Below are 16,842 nucleotides of genomic sequence, written 5' to 3' on the forward strand. Positions count from 1 at the left end.
TCTTGAGAGTCCCTTGAACAGCAGGGAGATCAAACCAGTCAATCGTAAAGGAAGTAAACCCTGACTATTCACTGGAAGGACTGATGCTGAAGCTGAAGCTCCAATACTTTGGCCATCAAATGCAAAGAACTGACTCACTGGAAAAGACCCTAATGCTGGGAAAGACTGAGGGCAGGAGGAGGAGGGGGTGACAGAGGATGAGATGGTTGAGTGGCATCATCGACTCAATGGACATGAGTTTGAGCAAACTCTGGGAGATGGTGAAGGACAGGGAAGGCTGGCATGCTGCAGTCCATGGAGTTGCAAAGAGTTAGACACAACTTACCAAGTGAACAATATCTACATACCAGGTACTGTTGAAGGGCTGGTGAGGCAACAGTGAACAACACAGCCAAAGGCCATGCTATCTTGTAGCTTCCATTCTACACAGATGGACAATAAACCTGATAAATTGATAAGTAAGTATCATAATGTCAGGTAGTAATAACTTACAAAGAAAAACTAGGACAAAGTGGATGGAGATTGGTGGAGAGCTGTTTGGGATTATGAAATGTTGTGAAAACAGATGGCAGTGATGGTGTACATGGTGAAAGTACTTAATGTCACTGAATTGTACATAAAAAATGGTTAAAATGGTGAAATTTATGTTATGTCTATTTTATCAGAATTAAACAAATAGATGGGTGGAGGAGCGCTATTGTAGTGATGGTAGTCAAGACAGACCTCCTTGAGGAAGTGACATTTGAGCAAAGATATGAAAAACAGGAATTAGTGAGCCTTGAGGATACATGGAAGAAGAGCAGTCTAGGCAGAGGGAACTGCACAAACAAAAACCAGGAGGCTGGAGTGTGCCTGGTGTGTTGTGAGAATTGCTAGCAAGCTGGTGTGCCTGGGGTCGAGAGGGCAAGGAGGGAAGGCAGAGAGCAAGGGGGACAGGGAGGGAGGAAGATGAGGCCACATGGCGGGCAGAAGCACAGGGAGAGAACTTTGGATTTGGTTGTAAGAGTGATGGGAACCCTTGCAAGTGTGGGCAGGAGAAGGGGCAGGAGTTGGCCCTTTCTATTCAACTTTCCCCCTCTCTCCAGCACTGTCTCTTAATCAGGCCTGTTATCTCACCTCTGCTTTCTGAATATCTCTCCTGGGCTGCTGCCCTCTTCTGCCTACCTTCATGATCACTACCTAATTTATCATTTTTTAACACGGATGACACAAGCAGCCTCCAACCAGCCTTCAGGCCTCCTGCTAATAGGGCCTCCACCATGTCTACTGGAGGCTTTTTCTACCTGCACTCGTGACCAGTCCTTCCCTAGATGAGAGCCATGTCTTCCCACTTTCCAGTTCAGCCCTGTCCAGCTCTCCAGTCTCTTCTCCCCTCACGTTCACCCCCAACACCTTGGCTACTCTGAGCCTTCCAGGGGGTCCCCCTGCTGCCTTAGGCTCTCTCCTCAAGGCTGGTGCATGTACCCTCTCCTTTACACAGGTCCCTTTTTACCTAGAGAATCTCCCCCATGATCCTTTAAGAGTCAACCCAGCACCACTGTCTGAAGAGACTTCCATGACTATCCCTACCCCAGGCCACCTTAGCTGCCTCCTCTTCTGTGTTCCCCCGCCTCTTCCACCAGCAGTCCAGAGGACCCTGTCACTCATGACTGCTTGGTTTGGTTTGATTTTTTCCAAACCTCTACCTCTCTTCACCTCCTGGAACGCCCTAGTTCTCTGCCCATAGTATGTTCTCAATAAATATTTGTTGAATAAATGAATGAGTTTGGAATGTATCTTGCAGAAACAACAAGAGCTAACTTGGTTTAAGGATGTGCTACGTGCCAAGCTAAATACTTTAGAGTCTGGATCTAATTTCTTTTTCACAGTCTTAGGAGGAACCTACTATAATTAGAACCATTTTAGAGATGGGAAAACTGAGGCTTGGTGAGATTAAGCAATTTCTCCATAGCCCTGAAACCTAGAAGCAGTGGAGATGGGAGCGGAGCTGGCAGCAGAGCTGACAGTTCAGAGTGTCCAGTTCAAAGTTATGGGCACATCACACAGTCAGGGGAGGTTTTAGTAGCATTATTGGGCCCATGGTGGGGTTTCCGGGAGTCTCTGAACTTTATATGAAGCTCAGTTGTTCGTGAGCGGTTTTCAGACAGCAGGCTGATTGCTGTCATCAGAGTCTCAGAGGGGTTCTTGATAACCACTATGTTCAAGATGTTCTTCTGCATACAAGAGAAAGGTGGGGAATTTTTGAATATTGGACTGATGAATTCCAAGTTATGCTTTGGAAGGATCACTTGGGCAATTCATTGCAGCATTATTCATAAGAGAAAAAATTTGAAATATCCTCAATGTTCACCAAGAATGGACAGATTATTTTATGGTAATTCTTCCATAGAAGGGAACACCATGCAGCTGTAAAGATGAATGAGGAATCTCTTTCAGCACCGATCTGAAATGATTCTAAGATACATTTTTAAGTAAATGAAGGCAAGTGCAGACGAGGGTATATAATAAGCTTCTGTTTTAGAAAGGGAGTTGAGGGTAAGAGTACAGATCTAGATTTGTTTCTATATGGATAGAATATCTGGCAATATTCACAATAATATAGACAATGGAAACCCTACTTCATATAATTTTTATAAAGATTAAATGAGTTAATACTAGATAATTGTTTAGAAAATTGCCTGGCACGTAATAAGTACTAGAGGAGATTTTGTTGAATAAAATAAAAGAGGACTTGCTGCATGGGCAGACAGGAGGTGATAGGCAGTGGTGGAAAGACTTATTTCATCTCATGCTCTCAGGCAACTTTTGAATTTGGTAACATGGGCAAATATTATTATTATTATTTTTATTATTTACGTGGACCATTTAAAAACTCTTTATTGAATGTATTACAATATTGCTTCTGTTTTTTATGTTTTGGTTTTTTGGCACGAGGCTTACAGGATCTTAGCTCTTCAACCAGCATTCCCTGCATTGGAAGGTGAAGTTTTAACAACAGGACACTCAGGGAAGTCCCCATGGGCATGTATTATTGATACATATTTTGAAAGTTAAAATTAAATGTATTCAGATACATAAAAGATAATCTGAGGGGATCAGAGACTGGAAGGAGGTCCCACCCAGCATCCCCGGGAATTAGCTGGAATTGGTCAAAGATTGCATTGTGTAGTGTGAAAGTCAGGACGTGAGGAAAAAGCGGAGGGGGGTGGGTGGACACCAAAACACCCACGCCCCAGGGCCCACTATAAAAAGCACATTTGAAAACATCAGACTGGAAATGTTTTTTTTATTTTTATTATTATTATTTTTTTAAATAGCCAAAGCTCGTCCCCCCAGGAGGCGTGTTGCAGCTGCGGGCCGTGGCAGTTCCCAGGTGATGTCAGTCCTGGCCTCGTGCCAGCCCCGGCCCCTTGGAGACGGTCTTGGTGGGTTCAGCTTGACTGTTTTTCCTTCCTGAGACTTGAGGACACCTTCCTGTCTCAAAGAAAGCAGCCTTTCCAGGGCTTTCTGAGAGCCTGGGGTGGGGGAGGTGGTGGGCCTGGGCTGAGAGGAGAGAGGGAGGCAGGGGAAGGTAGGTGAGGGGTGGGGAGGAGGGGGAGGCTGCTTCGAAGGAGAAGAGAGAAGGCTGGGTGAGCTGCAGACAGGCCCAGCGCCGCCGACTGGGTGGCTTCAAAACCACCCCACAGGGGACAGGAGGGGGCGTGCTCCTTGGGAATCTGAGACCCATCTCCCTGACCCCTTCCTCCCGCTGCCCTGGCTGCTGCCTGGGGGGATGCACTGGGGTGGGGTGGGGTTGGGGGCAAGATTCATTCCCACGGAGTTCCCAGCTGGTCAGCGCCTCCTCTCTTCCCTAAGCTCTGGGCCCATCCCTCTCTCCTCTCTGGCTAAAGGCCCGTTGCCAGTATCTTCTGAGCTTCCAGGCGTGGGTTTCTACAGATGGGATGAACTGCAGAGCTGGGTTTGAGGTCTCACTGTGCTCCTCATTATGTAACCTCGGGTCAGCCACTGCTCCTTTATAGTCTCCATCTGTGAAATGGGTCACACTCGCCTTGCAGGGTGGATATGAGACTCTGATTCTGAGACTCTGGTTCCCTCAGTGAGGGCTGGACTCCAGGCAGGGGAGAAGACCCAGACTCAGAGGGATGAACTTTTCTGTCTTGTTCTGGAAGCCCAATTTCTTGGTCCTTCAGCAGGTCTCTGCTAAGCACCCATTAGGTGCTGGCACCATGTGAAGCCCTGGGATGCTGCCGCATGATGGTGGAATCCAGAGGTGTTGTGAGCAGGGGCTCTGGCCCAGCTCAGGGGCCTGGAGAGTTGCCTCCTGCCTCGGAACCTCGACACTGAGTGCACGGACAGCAGAGGAGGAAGATGAAGGGGTGGCTCTGCACTCTGCGTGTACGCTGTCTCTTCAGTCGTGTCTGACTCTGTGCAATCCTATGGGCTGTAGCTCACCAGGCTCCTCTGTCCACGGGATTCTCCAGGCAAGAATTCTGGAGTGGGTTGCCATGCCCTCCTCCAGGGACTCTTCATGCCTGGGTCCAAATCCTGGTCCTTCAGTGGCCGAGTGACCATGAAGATGCTAACAGCCCCTGCCTCTTGCGGTTGGAAGAAGTCGACAAATTATGGGTTCACACCATGCCCGGCGCGGACCTGGTGCTCCGTGAGCTCCCCCATGCTTTTCTCCTCGGTCCACAGAGGCTCGCCTTGCTCTGAGTACTTTGCAGAGCAGCTCTGGGTGCCCAGAGGAGACGTGTCAGGGATTATCAAGTTATGTTCAGGGGAGGTCCAGGGACCCGCAAGAGCCCCAAGCACTGCATCTCATGCAGGGGTGGCCTGAACCACTTTGCAGGACCTCTGCACGCTCGGCAAAGTCTTTTCTTGCCTCCGAGGCATCATCCTTATGTTTCCTCTATTCTTTCTCATTCACACACCCCCACAGACCTTGGAAGCACCAATCATATTTTTACTCTTTCTTTGCTCACAGCCTGTTTTTCTGATAGACCTTGGCCTCCATGAGAGCAGACACCACATCTGTCTTGCTCTCTGGCCAGAATGACCTTTTCGATCTTGTTCTGCAAGCTCAGGTTCAGTCCAGGCCCTTACAGGACTGGGCACATACCTAGTGAGGCCGTGTGGGCCAGTGGCGAGAGTTCAGTGAGGCTCTGCAGCCAGAACACCTGGTTCAAATCCATTTGCTTGCCAGGGGCCATGTAAAGGTGGGCATGTTCCCTGTGCCTCAGTTCCCGCATCTATAAAATGGAGCCATAACTTGTTGGGTAGGTTACATTAACTTACGTAAAGTGTGTAGACGAAGACCTGACACCTAGTGGGACCTTAGAAAAAGTCAGGCACTTTTCCAAGTCTAGAGGATCTGGGCATTCAGAAAACACCAGCTCCTAAATTTTATCAGTCTTCCCTCCACAGGGCCAGTCTGTCCTAGTTCATATAGCCCTTCCGGTCTAATTTGTGCAGGCTGTGCTAAAACGAGGAAAACCAAGGCCTAGAGAGAGGCAGACACCCACCCTAGGTCACACAGGAATAGCGGCCAAGGTAGACCAGGCCAGGTCTCCTGTCTTCCAACCAGTTCAACCTTAGGATCTCCTTGGTTTCTAGGCCCTAGTGGCCTACCCTCTGACCCTGGTCCCCCCGGGAGCCCAGTCCCAGGCTCGTGGGGCCTACAAGTCTGGTCTGGATTAGACACGCTGGTAAGCAAACGCCGGGCCCCCCCAGCAGGCTGCCTGGCGGGACCCGTGCTCACAGCTGCTGAAGCTCACAGGGATATAAATCATGGTGGCAGGAGCCTCTGGGGTTGGGACCACCTTAGCCTCCTGAAGGGCACAGGGGCCTGAGAGTCATGGGCAGAAATGCCTGGGTCCACTGGGGGTTTTTCTGTCTCTGCTGGGGCAGCTGGAGCAGGGCAGGTCAGAGCTGGCCAAGAGACCATTGGCAGGCCTTACCTCCTAGAGGGCCAAGATCTCAGCTCTGTTTTAACTTTTTGCTCTGGAGTTATTTACAAACATGCAGAGAAGTAATGGAAGGAGTGCAAAGAACTCCAATATACCCTCTACCTGGATTCACCAAGTTTTAACAGTTTGCCACATTTGCTTTGTCTTGCTCTCACTCTTGCAGTTACTTTTTTCTATTCCATTTGATAGTATATCACCTACATCATGTTATTCTACTCCATAATACTTCAGAGTGTGTTTCTGAAGCACCAGAATACCCTCTTACATCACCATACTGTTATCAAATTCAGTAAATGTAATGTTGATATATGTGTGCATGCTCCGTTGCTAAGTTGTGTCTGACTCTATAACCCCATAGACTACAGCCCACCAAGCTCCTATGTCTGTGGGATTTTCCAGGCACTGGAGTGGGTTGCTGTGTCCTTCTCAAGGGGATCTCCCCAACCCAGGTGTTGAACCTGAGTCTCCTGTGTCTCCTACACTGGCAAGCAGATTCTTTACCACTGAGCCATCTGGGAAGCCCCAAGTGTGACACTGATAGGATACCTTAATCTGTTGTTCTTACTCCAGTTTTGTCAACTGCCCAGTAACATCCTCTATAGCATCAACCCCCGGTAGGACAGGACTCAGGCCAGGGGCACATGGCATCTTGCTGTCCCTGTCTAGACTTTAGATATAAAGCCCACAGGATGTAAAATATACAATAGCAAGAGATGCAGACGGGTTGAACAAAGATGGTCAACCTTACATGTGTGTCCTATAGACTGATGATTTTGTAAATCTTCTAAGTTCTCATGATAATTCATCATTCTTGTGATTGTATATGGTTGCTTAATAAGTTAACTTGCTGAATATGCTAGAGTTTGGGGGATTCCATTGTGTAGTGTGTTTATTTTTTTAAATCTAATGGGAGCATCATAAAATGGAAGTGGTCTGGGCCACTGAGGGGAACTAAAAGTGGTGGAGGAGCCCTGAGCTAGACAGAGGGAGTTTGCATTCTCAGCTCCAAAAGCTGTGCAGCTCTGGCCCTTTGCTGTCCCTCTCTGTTTCTCCATTGCCGTGGGTGGCCTCTGAGGCTTTCCAACTTGCAACTGAGGAATTAGAGAAGAGCGTCCTGAATGGCAGGCAGGAAGACTTGGGCTCCTAGTGGCTCAGCAGAGCCAGGGACTAGCTAGGGGACCTCGGGCAGTTTGCTTCATCTGTATGGGCTCAACTTCTCATGATGAAACGATGCACTCTGAGATCCTTCTTGTGCTGATGCTCCTTGTGGCTAAGAAGGTTTGGGTGGAGGGTGCGAACTGATATTTAGGTGTCCCCTTCAGGGTCCCAGGTGGCCTGGATGAAGTTGCTCATCCCACCTGCCTCAGCCCTGGGTTTCTCCTCCCTGAACTCCTTTAACTCCTCTAGCCCTGAGTAAGCCCTCACTCAGGCAACATGGAATGGCTGGGCTGTCCCATCCTAAAGGCAGAAAGCGTGTGTGTTGGGGGCAGGGATGTTTGGCAAGCGGCTCCCAGAGATACTGGTCCACAGCCGTGCCTCTCCCAAGTCAGGTGTGTTGTGCTGGCCTTGTAGCTTACATGGGCCCCAAGATGTTAACCGTCCACTACCCAGGAATGAGGCCCAGGGAAGACAACAGCAACAAAATGTGCAGAATGGAGCACTATGCAGCTGCAGAAAAGCATGAGGCAGCAAAAAAGCATGAAGCAGCTCTTTCAACACTGAAGCGTGTCCAAGATGTATTGTTTAGGGAAAAAAAAACACGCAAGTGCATATCAGTGTGTGAAATGTCACCTCTCATGTGGAAAAACAAGATACATGTGATATGCCTGTATCTACAAAGACTATTTCTATAAGAATCCCTAAGCTCTGGTTAACAGAATTGCCTCTGAGAACCGGAAGCGAGTGGCTGGGAGAGGAGACTCGTCAGTTTACTCTGTGTCTTCTGAAGTGTGAGCTCTGTAAGTGCATTGTCTATCTCAAGGGGAATACAATGGCAGCAACCCCGTTCGAGGAGGTGTGCGTGAGGGGCTCCTAGGATGATGCTAATCGCATTTCTTGCTCTGCATGCTGGGTGCGCAGGTATGCTCAGCCTGTGAAAGTATACTTAATGGCACATGGACCGTCCCGCACTTATGTTACACTTTGATAAAAGTTTTAACTTAGTATGTTGTAAATGATTATTTAAGCGTATGTGTTTTACAGAAACTCTGCAGGATTATTATAGTGTTAACAGTGGTTGTCTTTGGGATGGGTGATATTTCTAAGATCCTGCAGTATTTGAGTATGTGTATATATATATATATACACATACAATGAATACATAAGCAGAGACATCTATAAATACTTTTTCAGAACCAGTAATCAGTAAAGAGCATTTCTGGAAGGACACACAGGAAACTGCTAATAGCAGTTGCCTTTGCGGAGGAGCCTGAGGGAGGTACATACTTTTCACTGCATCTACTGGATACAACTGGCTTTGTTTACCCAATGCATAAATGGCATAATAAAAACTATTTAACAAGGCAAAACAAATAGTTATTATTCTGTCTCAGCTGTTCTTGCTGGTTAGGGATTAGGCTAGGGAGACTGGGAGGGGTCACGCACCTTCTCTGGGGTCGCCCAGCAAATCTGGTGGCAGAAGTGGGCCGCTAGCCCGGAGCATCCAACTATCTGCTCTGTCCTCACTCCCAGGTTTCCTGCCATTGACAAGGTCACAGTCCTTTTCCCGTGGCTTTGCCAGGGGCTGCCTGGACCTGAGTAGGTGTGGGATGTACAATGTGCTTTCCTAATTAGCTCCCAGAGGGGGACTGTTTGCTGATCTGCAAAATGGGCAGCCCCATTTCAGGCTCTGACTGAGGGCCAAATACAGGGTGTGACAGAGTGGGTACAGCATGGAATCTGGAGCCAGGCTTCAGCTGGTAAAAAGTGTCTGTTAAAAAAAAATAAATTTAAAAATAGGCATACGAAAGTACCTGGAGGAAAGCGTGGCTGCCTGGCTCTGCCGTCTCTCCTGGCCCTTCTCCTTGTTCCGTGCCTCCAGCTTCCCCAGCTTCTCTGATCCTGGACCCACAGGGACAGAGCCCCACAGAGAGAGCCAAGAATGGCTGCACTCACCAGCCGTTCCCATCACCCTCTCGGCTGGACCTGTGAGATGGGGAAACACCATATCCCAGGGCTGCTGGGAGGATAACAAGGGTCACAGGGGCTGGCACCCCGACTGGGGCATCTCCAGGGCAGGGGAAGGAGCTCACTTTGGGCTTTACAGGTGGACAGACCTCACATCATTAACCTGCCATGCTCCAGCCATGCGCCTTTGGGTGTCATTATTTCTTCAAATCATCTCAGTTACAACATGGGTAAGAGTACCCTCTGTTAGCACACACTCATTTGCACATGTGGAAAACCACATGCCTTCCCAACCCTGTTTGTAAAGACATGGATAAGGGATGGATTAAAGTATGGTACGTTCATAAGATGGAACAAACAGCTACTACAGAAAGGAAGAGAACCCTTTACCTTTATGTACTGACTTGGGATAAGAGCCAAACTAGATTAAGAGGAAAAAAAAAAATGCACGGAGAAGAAAGAAGGTAACAAGGGGCTACTGTCTGTGTAAAGGGTGGAAGAAAGCATACGTGAGTATTCCTGTATTTGCTTGGTTATTCACACACAATAGAGAAGTCACACAAAGCCAGTGGCTGAGCCTGTCTGCGGCGGGAGAGCTGTGGCCGGAGGACAGGAGGGAGGGAGGCTTTTTTTTACCACATACCCCTCTGTACCTTTTGAATCGTGAACCACATGGATGAATACATGCCTCATTCAAAAATAAATAAAATTAAGATTTTTCTTTTACCAGCCACACCAGATACCCAACAGTTGTTCAAGAAGACAGCGATGAAAGACTGGTTCTCTCGATTTCTGGAGAGGAAGACCCCTATCTTCCTTCAGCCCCACCCCCTCCAGGGCACAGGGCGGCCCCTGTGACACCTGTGTCTCTTCCAAGGTCCAGGAGAAGCGCCACCTCTGACCTCTGATGTCCCTAGGCCCCTCCCTTCTGCAGCTGGGAACATCTTTTACTTAAAAATACCTTTTATTTTAAACCCATCAATTCTCTCTCTCACACATACACCCACACTCATCCGTAGACACGCACACATCCTGTCACCAACAGTCTATGTTTTTCCAAAAGATCTGCCTTGTCTCTGACCAGCCAGGGCTGGGGCCGGCTGGATGGGTCCTCACGGCTCTCCAGGGTGGGGCGGAGATGTCCCGGGGGCCTGCTCTGAGGGACGTGGGCCCAGGTCATTGTCCTCTGGTCCCTACACAAAGAAGGGACCCAGGTTTGGCTCCTGGGGTCTTCTCCCCTTTTCACCCAGTGGCTGGCCTCTGGCCTTCTTCTCAGGGTCCTGCTTGGAGCAAATGAAACAGGGATCCAGGCTCATCTCCGTGGCACTCGGAGTGGGGCTACCCCCCTCACCTTCAAGCAGCTGCCCCCCAGGTCACGACGGCTTCCCTGTAGGAAGGGAAAAAAGAGGTATTAGGGGGTTCAACTGGCTCCCCTTGAACACTGGAACTAATCTCTGTGCCCAGCAATAGGGGACTTGATAAACACATCACTTAGCCACACAATCAAGTTCATGAAGCAGAACGCAGAAGACACTATATGGACTAACAGGGGATGATGCTGCAATAACATCATTTAAAGACAAGATCAAGGACTGAGTGCGTGCTCCTGTGTGCTGAGATGTCCAGAGAGAAGGGTACATGGGAAACTGCTAATGGTTTCCTCAGAGAAGAAGAGTGTGATAAGGAGACAGGATGGGAGGGAGGCTTTTTAAAAAACTCTGTATACTTTTTTACCTTTTTCATTTCTTTGCCATGTAATCTGTTGCTTAAAAAAATCCAATATAGGTCAAGTCATACAATTTTACACTCAAGGGCATAACACATTCCACAGTGGTTCTCCTACTGCCCGGGCTGGGGACTCAGTGGCCTCCTCATCAGCCTCAAAAGTAGATTCTGGAATTCTGGCCTCCCTGCCTTCATTCAAGGTGTTCCCAGGAATATGCACTCCGGTCCTGTCCTAGGAAGATTTCTCTGTTCCTGCAATTGCCTGGCAGTCCTTGCCTTTCTGGGGCCAGGATAAAACCCAGAAGGGGAATATGGGATCTCTCTGTTCTCCCATCAGGCTGGGAACTCAGTGGGGTGGCTGGGGAAAGTCCTTCACTCTGTAGCCCCAGTTCCAGCCTGGGAACTGGCATGGAGCAGTTACCAACCAATGCTGATTGGATCAGGGGTGTCCACTGGAAGATGAGCTAATGGTGGCAGGCCTGGAGGCCACCTGTTTCCCTCACGCGGCAGGGACAGTCTCTCCCCGCTATTCTGAAGTCTGACTCCAGGGTTTCAGCCTCACTGTAAACCAGCGAAGTCACAGACATCAGAGCACCCCTTCTTTTGCGTCCTCCAGCACTGCATGAATGGCTCAGAGGCACCCAGCCAGTTGGTAAAAAGGGCTGGGCTAGAAAATCCATGTTGTCCACAGTCTGTCTGGTTTCCAGGACATGGTGGGGTCTGAAATCCCACTGTAAACGCTCATTCCTGAGCCTGACTAGGGGATGACGGGACCAGCCTTTTTCTCAGCCATCTAGAGAAATAGCTGACCATCTGGGAGCTCTGCCCCCTGCCCCCCTCCACTCCTGGGCCCAGGTTGGGGCAGATCCATCCAGATGCGAGCCCAGCCTCCCTTGAGGCTCTCTGGGCCCAGGGACAGCGTGTTCATTCACAGGCAAGGCTATTTTGAGGGCTGAGGCCACAGTCCCAGCAGAGCCTGGGGCTTGGGCTTCTCAGACAAACTCTGGCAGCCGTGGCTGAGAAGGGCGGATGGAGGTGGGGGTGGGGGTCGGGTTGAGGTTGGAGCATAGAAAACCAGCTTCCCACCTTTTCAGGGTCAGGAGAGCTGCCTCTACCCCACATCTGGCAGTCATCGTGAGACTGGCATTCCCCTGAGAATGCTGAGACTGTTCACCTCCCTGAACCTCAATCTCTCCATCTATGAAATGGGGACAAAATGATTCTACTTGCCCCCACAGGGGTGCAATCAAACGCAAGTGCAGCTGCAAAAGAGGCTTATAAACTGCCAAACACATTTAGAAGAGGCCTTGACTAGGCCCCAGATTCTTTGTCCCTTTGCCCCTGAGTGCCAAGGGCTCTGGGAAGCACTGTAGTTAGTAGGTGGTTAGAGCAAAGCAGACCTGGGCTTCAACCCCAGCTCTATCTTGGACTACCTGTCAGACCTCGGGCAAGTGACTTCAGCTAATGGAGCCTTGGTTTCCCCACGTGTAGTTACCATGAGGATTATACACATTAACACAGGTAAAGCCCTTAGCAGAGTCAGGAACATAGCAAGTGTTCAACGAACATTCACAAGTATTAGCATCAGCATCACCTGATGATGGCATCTCCTTGCTCCACGACTCCTGGGCTGGTACCCCAAGTGGGGAAGGCTTTACAAGATGATCTTATGTGACCCCTACCCTCAGGTGACAAAAGGGAAAACAGGGCAGAGAAAAGAACCCCCTACCTCCCCTTGCTATTTCTACCACAGAGGGCCACACCTAACCCTCCTTAAACAAGATGCGGCAGGGAGCTATCTCCATGGTGACCCCAACCCCTGACCAGCCAGCTTGGGGCAAGGCGGTAGCTCGGAGTGAAGGGATAGGGTCCAGGGCTTTAGAGCTCTCCAGAAGGCTCCCATGGTCTCCCCAAGACAGCCAGTTTTCTTCCAGTTGAATCCTCAAGTCTTTGAGGAGCCAGAGCCGGCCAGGATCGCCCCTTCTGCCTACTCCCAGAGGAGTCTGTGGACTTGACAGCATGGCTTCTATAGCCAAATTTGGCTGGGTTCTAGGTCCTGTAGACAGATCCCAGGGAAGGAGCCAGATCCAGGCGAGGCCGTGAGACCAGCAGAGAAGCCCCCAGGCTACCTGCTGTTACCAGGCCTTCCCACACTAACCTTTCCTATTTCCCAATCGAGCAGGCCTGAGTTTGAATCCTGGCTTCTTCATGGGCAGTGTCTCTGAACCAGTGATGCTATTTCTAAACAGGTAGGGATAACCAGAGCACCTTCTTCCCCAGCTATTGAGGGTTTTTATCTTTTTTTTTTTCTTTTCTGCACCATGCAACATGTGGGATCTTAGTTCCCCGACCAGGGATGGAACCTGTGTTTCCTGCATTGGAAACTCAGAATCTTAACCACTGGACCTCCAGGGAAGTCCCTGCTGGGGGATTTTAATGGTAACACACGGAGGGCGGTTAGCACGAGAGATCAGTGCTCATCAAGACTGCCGACACTGCTGTCACTGGCCTGTCTTCGCCTCCTCTTTGTGTGGTGCCACTTTCAAGGTCTTCCCTTCTTTAGGTCATGGTTTCTGACGCCAGCTCTAGCTGTGTCTTGCTCCTAGAACACCTTCCCCTACCCTTCAACCTGCCCGCCTCCATCCTCCAACATCATCAGGGACTTAGCCCCTGGGCCAGGGGCTTCCTCTGGCCCTGACAGTCCCTCTGTGCACCCCCATCAGACCATAGCATCCCTCTTTTCACCTCCAGCCCTGCCCTGACACCACACTGGGAGTTTCTGACTGCAGTACATCGGCACCTACAACCTGCTTCTCTGGGAATGTTCTCAGAGCCAACGGAAAGCAGCTGTCAGGTAGCTGAGGTTTGCTGAACTGAGTGAATGGGTGAAAGGCAGTCAGGGAATATCGCTGAGGGCCCAGTCAGCCCTTCACAGCGTGGGCTGGATTGCCCGCAGGCCCACCCTAGCTTCTCAGTCCAGCCTGGAGCACAGACAGGGGCCCACAGCTGGGAGTAACAGGGACCCTGGAGAGAGTTCAAGTCTGAGCCTACCAAGACTGACTTAGGGAAACAGAGGCAGCCATCAGGGTGAGAGGCCAGGGCGGGAGTCTGATGAGCTGGAAGGGGGTGGTCTGAGGCTAGGACACAGGGGCTTTCCTCAAACAGAGTGAAGAGAGGAGCTGGGGCAGCTTTGAGAACCAAAGACTGGGGGACCCAGAGGCCTGGCTCCAATCCCCCATGCTTTTTAAAAAATTTTTTATTTTATGTTAGAGTTAATCAACAACGTTGTGTTAGCTTCAAGTGTACAGCAAAGTGATTCAGTTATACATATACATGTATCTATCCTTTTTTAGGAGAAGGGGATGACAGAGGATGAGATGGTCAGTTGGCATCAACAACTCAACGGACATGAACTTGAGCAAACTCTGGGAGCTGGTGAAGGACAAGGAAGCCTGGCGCACTGCAGTCCGTTGGGTAGAAAAGAGTCGGACACAACTGAGCGACTGAAGAACAACGATCATTTTTCAAATTCTTTTCCCATTTAAGTTATTACAGAATTCTGAGCAGAGTTCCCTGTGCCCCCAATGCCCTGTCACTTTCCAAAAGGCCATGGGCCGGTCAGGGACTCTCTCAGCCTCAGTTTCTGCAGTTGCAAATGGAAGCTGTTGGGATGCAAAGCTGTCACACAGACAAGACTCCTTACACTAAGAAAAGCCCAGGCCAGAAAGGGAAAGGCTAGGGGTAAAGCAGGCTCCCTGGGACTGGTGCAGAGATGAACCAGCTTTCCGCCACAAGTGCCCCTCAGCGACCTCTGCAGCTGCTCACCCTTACCCAGTCCCTACCAGCCTGGTACCCATCCTTACCTAGGGCAGACCACAGAAGCCTACCTCAAGCTCTGCCCCAATGACTCAACAGTGCTTTTCCTGGACACTGCATCTCTTTAAGGGGTGGGTATCCTCAGGGGACCCCCTCATTCATGCTTACTGCTCATGAGCTGGGTACCTCGGGCTCTTGACTGGGGGTGTGCGTCCCCTTTTCTTCTAGCCCCCTGTCCCTGGGTCAGTCTCGGGATGCAGGACAAATCTTTAACAAAAAGGGCAGTTCAGGTCACACACACCCAGCAGACCCGGAGCCTGCATTCTGGCTTCCGAGCTGGGTGATGAGGGCACCCCTGAGCCTCAGATCCTCATCAGTGATGAAACCAGCAAAGCTACCTGCCTGATGGGGTCCTGCGAAGGTAAAAAGAAAGACCACGAAGGCGCCCCTACGTAGGTAGAGCCCAATAAACGATGCCTTTGTTATGATCTCCCCAAGCGCTCTTCCCAGCAGACCTCTAGTTGGAGGGAGTGTCCCTGGAGGAGCAATCTCCATCCTCTAAAGCACGCCTGAGCGCCGGGCTTCTCTGCACCCCGCGTTTGGGGGACACTGTGAACTGCTGTGCTCCACACCAAACCCTGGGCTTGGAGGGCCGCACCCCCGACGACTCGGTGTTGCTTCCCCTCTCTCTTCACTGGGGTCTCTGCCTCTCTCTTGCTACCTAAGGGGCCAGTTCCCTGACCCCACGGGCGCAGTGCTGGAGCGCGGCGCGCACTCACCCCCTTTCGCTGGTTGCTGAGGCAGAAGGTGCAGATGGAGCGTGGCTGGCGGCCGCCTTCGGGGGCGGCGGAGACCGCGCTCTTGGCACTGCCCGCAGCTCGGAAGCACGGCTGCCCGTCGTCGGCCGCGTCGCCCAGCAGCAGCACGTTGGCCAGATGTGCGATGTAGCTGGACGCCAGGCGCAGCGTCTCGATCTTGGACAGCTTGCGGTCCACCGGCTCGGTGGGGATGAGCGTGCGCAGCGCCGTGAAGGCCGTGTTCACGCTCTGCGTGCGGTCCCGCTCCCGCGCGTTGGCCGCCTGGCGCTGTCGCACCACCACCACCGGGCCCGCGCTGCCCGCCGCCCGCCGCCCGCCCCCGGGGCCCGGGCCGCGCCGTGCCGCCTCCAGGCCCTCGCAGCAGCCGAACGACTGATCGGAGGCGTCGCTCTCGCTCCGGTTCTCCTCGTCCTCGCTCAACAGCCGCACGTCCGGGTACAGCACGTGCGCGCCAACGGGGCGCAGCAGTGCGAACGCCATGGGCACCCGGCCTCGTCCCTGGATGAGCAGCGTTCCCCCTGGATGAGCAGCGTCCTGGCGTCTGCCGCGCCCCGCCGTGCGCTCCCGCGCGCTCCCACGGCCCCTCCGGCCGCAGCCTTATAGCCGAGGGAGGGGCCAGTCCGGAGGCCGCCCCGGCCGGGGCGGGGGGGCACCGCCCCGGCCAATGGGGAGGCTCCCGCCGCCGCCCGGCCAATGGCTAGGCGCCCACCGCCCCCGTCCCCCAGGTTGAAAGCGGCCCGCGAGCTGGTGGCCCGCCCTGAAGGCTCCAGGTCCCCGCTGGCGAGCTGGGTAAACGTGGGGGTCGGCGAGGGTGGGATGGACTGTACCTAGATCCAGGCTCATCTTCAGCCTAGACCGCCCGGAGACTGCGAGCAGATCCCTTCTCTCTTGGCTTCAATTCCTTGTTTGGAAAGAGGGTTGCAGGGAAACCAACTCGGGTTTTTCTGCCCTCAAATTCCGCTGTTTTGATGCTACAACTCACGTGTTGTCAAATAAGGGAGGGGGGATCTTTTAACTTGATAAATGCCCAGATTCCTCCCAATCTGATTCAGCAGACCCAGGAATCTGCATTCTCTACAGGATGGTGGTGTCCACGGAGAACAATCGGAGAAACACTAATAATCTTTCCAAATAAGGACTCAGTGGTGTCACGTCCCTGACAACAAACTTAGAAGGGAGAGGCGGTGAGAGAGAGAGAGAAAACGAAAACGAAACACACAAACGCCAGTAGCTTTATTCATTATTCATTCAACAAATACTTTCTGGGTCCCGGCTGTGCCAGGCATGGTTTTAGGTGAGAAGAGAAATGTGAACAAAACGAATTCTCGGCTTTCACAGAGTTGGCGTTTTGGTTGAGGTTCTACCACCAAAATGGTTGTGCCAGACACAAG

At 51.4% G+C, this 16,842-nt stretch overlaps 1 protein-coding gene across 1 annotated transcript; it reads right to left on the reverse strand.

Moving 5' to 3' along the window:
* Positions 1 to 9,781: 9,781 nt before the first annotated feature.
* On the reverse strand, positions 9,782 to 16,039 carry TCF15 (transcription factor 15). The gene is made up of 2 exons (XM_086332624.1): positions 15,413 to 16,039; positions 9,782 to 10,479 (listed from the first exon to the last, which is right to left on the reverse strand). Exons 1-2 carry the CDS (start codon positions 15,929 to 15,931, stop codon positions 10,405 to 10,407), a joined length of 594 nt encoding a protein of 197 aa, XP_086188750.1. The 5' UTR covers positions 15,932 to 16,039; the 3' UTR covers positions 9,782 to 10,404.
* Positions 16,040 to 16,842: the final 803 nt, after the last annotated feature.

Source organism: Bos grunniens, chromosome 13 (assembly GCF_055505025.1).
Source record: "Bos grunniens cultivar Pamir isolate PY7600 chromosome 13, Bosgru_T2T1.0, whole genome shotgun sequence".
Classification (NCBI taxonomy): Eukaryota; Metazoa; Chordata; class Mammalia; order Artiodactyla; family Bovidae; genus Bos; species Bos grunniens.

Excerpts from the sequence above, each read along its gene's own strand:
- TCF15 (XM_086332624.1), bottom strand. The coding sequence starts at position 15,931 with ATGGCGTTCGCACTGCTGCGCCCCGTTGGCGCGCACGTGCTGTACCCG. Across the intron at positions 10,480-15,412 it reads TCAGCAACCAGCGAAAGGGG|GGAAGCCGTCGTGACCTGGG; the intron begins GTGAGTGCGCGC and ends CCCTTCCTACAG.